Source organism: Malania oleifera, chromosome 4, assembly GCF_029873635.1.
Source record: "Malania oleifera isolate guangnan ecotype guangnan chromosome 4, ASM2987363v1, whole genome shotgun sequence".
NCBI lineage: Eukaryota > Viridiplantae > Streptophyta > Magnoliopsida > Santalales > Ximeniaceae > Malania > Malania oleifera.
In genome coordinates this window covers 15,581,409-15,588,028 of record NC_080420.1, presented here as the reverse complement: position 1 = coordinate 15,588,028, position 6,620 = coordinate 15,581,409, and the positions used below count along the sequence as shown (strand labels likewise).

General features: G+C 37.7%; 1 protein-coding gene across 2 annotated transcripts; it reads left to right on the top strand.

Annotated features, from left to right (window-relative positions):
* Positions 1-578: 578 nt before the first annotated feature.
* LOC131152772 (protein PAL OF QUIRKY) lies at positions 579-5,602 on the top strand. Of its 2 annotated transcripts, none has more exons than XM_058104621.1 (2): positions 579-843; positions 4,034-5,602. In XM_058104621.1, exon 2 carries the CDS (start codon positions 4,057-4,059, stop codon positions 5,368-5,370), a length of 1,314 nt encoding a protein of 437 aa, XP_057960604.1. In that variant the 5' UTR covers positions 579-843; positions 4,034-4,056; the 3' UTR covers positions 5,371-5,602. The 2 variants fall into 2 exon arrangements, with proteins under 2 accessions (XP_057960604.1, XP_057960602.1); XM_058104619.1 differs by having other exon boundaries at positions 3,829-5,602.
* Positions 5,603-6,620: the final 1,018 nt, after the last annotated feature.

Here is a 6,620-nt window from a genome sequence, read left to right as displayed (position 1 = left end):
TATTAATAATAAAGAAACAAGTAAAGACCAACATTTATGCCCATGAAATCACGTGTTTATAAGTGGGGCCGTCGCCTGCTGAACATATATATATGCCCACGTTGATTTTTCATATTGTCTTAATAGCTAATTATTAAATTATGCATCTATGTAATTAATCTAATCCGATTAATTTAATCAATTAATATAATTAAATTGGGTAGGCCAGCTAAAGATGCCATCCATCCATCCAAGGTTGAATAATTGTGGGTAGAAGCGGGTCCCAGTTACACGTCACTGCTTTTCTTTGATGCGTAGAAGCCTCGTATGGTGGTGACATTTACAAAGGGCAATGCTATCCTACCGGGGTGCCGTCAAGCTTCACGAGGACAGGTGGCAGAATATGATTTGCCAGGTGCGCAGTTGATATTTACTTGCTTCGTGACTGGGCAGTGACGGGAGAGGCCGGTGAGCGTAGCACTGGGCGGGGGACAAAGGGTAACAGGCTGCCACGTAGGGGAGCACGTCAGGACGTGGATGCGGAAGTGGGGCCCGCGACGGCCGCCCATCCATTCAAAACCTTTCCTTCTTACTTTTTGCTTTTTTCCTTTTTTTTGTTTTTATTTTCGTGGGTTAGCTTTCAAGTTTCCAACTTCCCACTACCTTAGGCTCTCCTTCTTCTTCCTCCCTCACCAAACCTAACTCACTCCCTCACACTCTGCAATCTTCATTAATTTTCTTCCTCTCCAAACAGAGCCTCAGTTCAATTCAACATCGACTCCATCTGCTTCCAGGCAAACTTGGGAAAGCATGCAGCAGGGAGATAGCTGGCTACGCTCTTTCATTCAGTAGTCTACAGCTGAGGTACTTCTACATACAATATCATAATATCACTTCTTTTTTTTATAATTCGGAATTCCAGTTATCATCGCATCATTTTAGACATTATGATACGGTACCAAACTAACAGTAAAAGCCGTCCACCCATTGACGCACCTATCGTAATTTATTAGCATAATAACTCAAGAAAAAATCGAACTTAGTGACCTTGGGATCATAATATTACATTGTAGAAAATTAATTAATCCATGCTCCTCATTTAACATGTGCCCTGTCTCTCTACCTTTTTTATAAAAAAAAAATAAAAAAATTTAAATTTTTGTTCTATTTTTTGGGCGATATTTAGAGAAATGCATGACACATCCTTATGTCCAGTCAAAACATCATAGACATCGAATGCATCTTTAGGACTTTCTTATTATTATTATTATTTTTTTTGTAATATTAAGAGAAAAATGCAACAATTTAAGTTATTTTTGGTATATGTATAAATTTCACACCCTTATGTTTATTCGAAACATTATTATTATTTATTTTTTAATTCTTCTTTGGTAATCTTTAGAGAAAAATGCAATAATTCGGGTTGTTTTCGGTACACACACAAATTTCACACCCTTATGTATAGTCATTGGAATGCATTTTTGGGAATTTATTAATTTTTTTATTTTTATGGATCAATTTAATTACAGCAGAAATAGGGAATAGAATAGAGAGTGCTGATTATGCATCTCAATTCTCATTTTAAGTCTATTAATGTATTTTAAATCTTTCTATGTTCCAAATTTTGAAATTTTATTTAGTTTGAGTTCAAGTTTATTTTAATCAAACCTTGTTTGAAACTAAGAGAATATTTAGGAAACAAAAGAAAAAATAATGAGCAATTTCATTTTTCATGATTGGTGATCAAAGAAAATGGAAAAGAATATGTAACAAATCCATGAAAATTTTTTGCTTTTAGGTGTTATTTTTTAAAAAATTTGATCCTATTAATAATTTTAATTTTAATAAAATTTGAAATAAAAAGTGCAATGAAAATAATTTCTTTTCAATATTTATTTTTATTTTTTAAAAAATATTTAATCCAAAACCGAGCCTTAACGAGATTTTTATCTTTACAGTTTAGAATTCCCACAATTTCCCTTGCATTTGTTTTTTTTTTTTTCTCTTGCACTCTTTCAAAGAATTGGGAAAGATAAATCCCTTGCATATTTTTGAGAATAACATGTGCAATGTTTGGTTAGGTGTGGCAAAATGGGTCAAAACCCAATGGGTGACCTGTGACCCGCTCGCTTCAATCGAGTTTGCGTTTAGTACAACAAGTTGATCCGTTTATAAATGGGTTAATTCAGATCCGATCCGTTTATTAAACGATTTAGGCGGGTTCGAGTCGGGTCTCCCGTTTATGGTCCATTCAAAAATAAAATGAAGGAGTGTTTTTTTTTTTTTTAAATATCGTTTTATATGAAACGTTTAAAAATTTTTAAAATAAATAAATTATGTTTTTTAAATGAATTATCCATTCATGACGCGTTTATTAAACGGACAAATTTGAGTTTATATAATAATCACTCATTTAATAAGCGAGTCAACCTGAACTCAAATCCATTTAAGCTCGACCCATTACTCCGTTTTACAGCCCATATGTTTGGTGTCCGTTGCTTTAAATGGTCAATGCATGATTATTGTTTTTCACCAAGCCACATGATAGAAAATGGTAATAGCTAACTAGCCAAAAATCATTTTTAGTTTTCCCTATCTTGGTTGGATGGGAACTTTACATTGTGGAAGATATCCTTTTAGGAAAATTGAAAAATGTTATTATGTTGTTGGCATTTTAATGTTATTTAAAATATATAATGTGATTTAAATACATACAAAATAATTTTAACAATTTATTACTAGAGGTAATTATAATTTTTCAACAAATTAATAAAAAATTACAAAGACACAACAACAACACAGCAACAGAGATAGAAAGAAGATGAAAGAAAAAAAAAAAAAAAAGATAAATGGACAAATTAGAAATTAAAAAGAGAAGAGGGAATAAAAATGAAAGTATTGGATCATGTAATTAATAATTTTCTAAAAAAAATTAAGATCTTGATTTGGTATTAATCGATAAAAAGAAAGATGGTATAGTATTTTTCTACTTTTCAGAGGTGTAATTAAAATTCTTCAACTAATAATATTTGACTCATACTGTCTCGTTTATTCTTCTGTGTTTATCAGACATATATTCAAAGATCTGATAAAAAAATAAGTATAATAATAATAAAAAGTCACATATTGTTTTAGTTTTCAACTCTTTGAAATTTTGATTGTTATTTTTCTATATAAATCACATGTGTCTGAAGTCATATCATGTTTCTTCTAGAATTAGGGCACATGCCCCAAACTCAATATATATAAATAAAATTTACTTTTTTATACTAGGAACATAATCAAGTTAAAATTGAAAAGTTAAAATTTTGATATATTGTTTTTTTATTTTAAGATCTCAAGGACTTATGGTTGTAGACTTTTATCAGGAGTGCATTAATGAGCATACGACTTTCACTCCCCTGAGTTAGATATCGCACTATAATGTCCAAAATAGCACGATGATGACTGGAGTTCCTGAATTTTTAAAAAGAAAAAATCAAATAAATTTTTTCCTTCCTTTTTTGCATGCTTTACTTTTAAGGAAATATTCTTTTACTACCTCCTAACTCTTTAATAATGGTCTAAGTATTCTCTTGATTTAATTAAGATTTAATTAAGATATTGTTAAATTTAGTATGATAAAATTATACTAAATTTAATGTATATACTCATGTCAAATAATTTATCTATTTTCATTCATTTAAACTATTTTAATCTCTATGTATTAATAGGCAAACAAAAGCAGATGTAGTATTGTGTTGCACGCACGGATCCATCTGATTATTATTTTAGTGGCCCGTGCTCGTATTCCGAATCATAAACGGAAAAGTTATTTCCAAATCAATAATCATAAAAAATGACTGTTAGGTTTAAAACAATCACAGCGTCCTTCATCTAACGTAGTAAGACCCACACCAATCGCCTGCATTTTCACGGCCCAGATTGTGCCAGTGATGCCCACTCATCACCGACTTCCCCACCCAGACCTTACCCCACGCAGACATTCGTTGCGCCAGCTAACCCTCCCGCCGGGATCTGACCCACCACGTTTTCCTTTTTCCCCAACCAACAGAAAAACAAACTCCGAATCGAAAAATGTCGTCGCACCACCCCTCCGAGTTCGACACAGCAACTACCGATTCGGTGGCGTCCTCCCCGCGGTCGGACCACCCGCCGCGCCACCGCTCCCACGACGATCCCCCGCCGCGCCTCCGCTTCATGTGCAGCTTCGGCGGCAAGATCCTGCCTAGGCCCCACGACAACCAGCTCCGCTACGTCGGCGGCGACACTCGCATCGTGGCCTTTAACCGCCACACTACCTTCTCGGCTCTCCTCCTCAAGCTGTCGAAGCTCGCCGGAACCCCTAACATCACTGTCAAGTACCAGCTCCCCAGCGAGGACCTCGACGCCCTCATTTCCGTCACCACCGACGAGGACGTCGAGAACATGATGGAGGAGTACGATCGCTCGGCTCTCGCGGGGCTCGGTTCCAAGACGGCTCGGCTGCGCCTGTTTCTGTTCCCCGCTGGCGATGACTCCGGCACCGCCAGAGCCACCAGCATCGGCTCCTTGCTCGACGGCTCCTCCAGGCGAGACTGGTTCCTCGACGCCCTCAACGGCGGTGGTGCAGCGGGACTGGAGCGCGGGCGGTCCGAAGCGTCGTCGATCGTCTCCGAAGTGCCCGACTATCTCTTCGGGCTTGATAATCCGGACGAACCGAAGACAAAAGCCCGACCCTTTTCGCATGACAGTGTGTCTGTTTCGGATCCGGGTTCCCCTTTGCCGCCCGTCTCCTCGCCGTTCTGTTCGACGTCGTCGGCTCCTTGTGTTCAGTCCGTGCCGGACCTTCCGCCGGTGAAGACCAAACTCGATAACCCGATTCCAGTCGCTGAAACGAAGGAGATCCAGTTCCAGCCCGAGAATTTTGCGGAGACGGGAGAGCAAGTAGCCTCGCAATCAACCGGGTACGCGGGCAACCCGATGTGGCCTTACGCCCCGAATGTTCATTTTTCAGGGCCAGCAGTACAGCAGCTGCCCGTTTACTACGTTCAGGGTCCGGGACCACCCGCTAACCTTCCGGGGCAGCCCATTCCAATTCGGGCAACATACGTTCACCAATTTCCGACAGCAAATGGTCAGGTACGGGTCGGGTATCCTCATCCGGGTTCGGGCTTTGGACAGGTGTTCGGAGGAGGGATGAGGCCAATGGTGCCTCAGATGGACCCATATGAGATGGGAGGTGGAAGAGTAGTTCACGAAGGGGTGAACCAGCAGCAGCAGCAGCAGGTGTACTTTGGTAGAAATGCGGGCATGGTTCCCGGGTATCCGGGCTTGATGGTCCCACCCGGAGAAGAATTGCAGAGAACGGCCTCGGATCCTATAGTGGGTCGGGTCTCACGGTCGCCTTGACCGCATGTCATTTGACTCTGGACAACGGGTCAGCCCGTAAACTACTTTATTTTTTGCCAGTCGATTTGTGCAATGTTTGGGTTTGATGCTTGTTTTGGTTGGACTGTAATTTAAGAATATGTACAGGATGAACTCTTCTCTTCTCTTCTCTTCTCTTTTTTTTTTTTTCGAGAGCTAAAATATTTTGTATTTATATAAGAACAAATATGCATATTTAATTATTTACTACTCACTTTCTACTGTTGGTTGGAAATAATTTATATGAATTGCACTCATTGACTGTAAGCAAATGTGAGTTTTTTTTTTTTTTTTAATGAAAAAATCAAGGCTAATCTACCATATTAATATAGCAACTAGTTTAATAAAAAAAATTATTAAATTAATTAACTAATTAACTCATATTTTAAGAAATCAATAAAATTTTTAAATTTTTGGTAATTTTTAATTTATGGGTCTCTATTTCAATCAAATTATTCCTAAGTTATTGAAAAATCTTTAAAATATTTGATTATTTAATATATATATATATATATATATATATAGTGTGTGTGTGTGTTTAAATCATTTAATACAATATTTTTTATTTTAATATATTGTACTGAAGTTTGACTTTTGATCTTGGGAGATTGCCACTTGGGTGGGTTGAAGTCAACAAAACATGAGCCCATCCAAAAATTATATAAGCTTGGGCCTTGGGCTCGACTGCCTAAGTTCTTTCATAGTTGGGGGCCAGGTTGGTAGGCCTGCATTCAGTGGCTGCAGCCCACAAAGATAGCTAAAGACCCAGCCCATCTAGGCTGATGCGCAACTCGGTTTAGTGGTACATGTTTATTTATACTAGTGTAGAGATCGTGTGCATGAACACCTTGTTATTAGATTGTATGACGAGGAAAAAAAACGTTGGCACTTTCTGCGTTTTGATATATAACAGTCTACTTGAAAAGGTTGTAGACATCCAATTTTAATCCGTGCCTCATATAACAAAATTTTCATTTATTTCATTATCCATCGAGTACAACAAAAATATCAAATACAGGGGAAATACATGAAATATACGGAAATGTCGAGAAATACATGGAAATATGGGGAAATACATGAAATAAAGGCAAATGTGGGGAGATACAGAGGAATACAGGAGAATATACGAAGGATATTCGAAAGATCTCCTCTAGCACCTGCTCACACGCACAAAGAAAAGCCGGACAAAATCAAGCAATAAAGGGAGAGATCTCTTTATGTAAAATGGATTG

Bases quoted from the DNA above. Each gene is read 5' to 3' on its own strand.
- LOC131152772 (XM_058104621.1), top strand. From the start codon at position 4,057: ATGTCGTCGCACCACCCCTCCGAGTTCGACACAGCAACTACCGATTCG.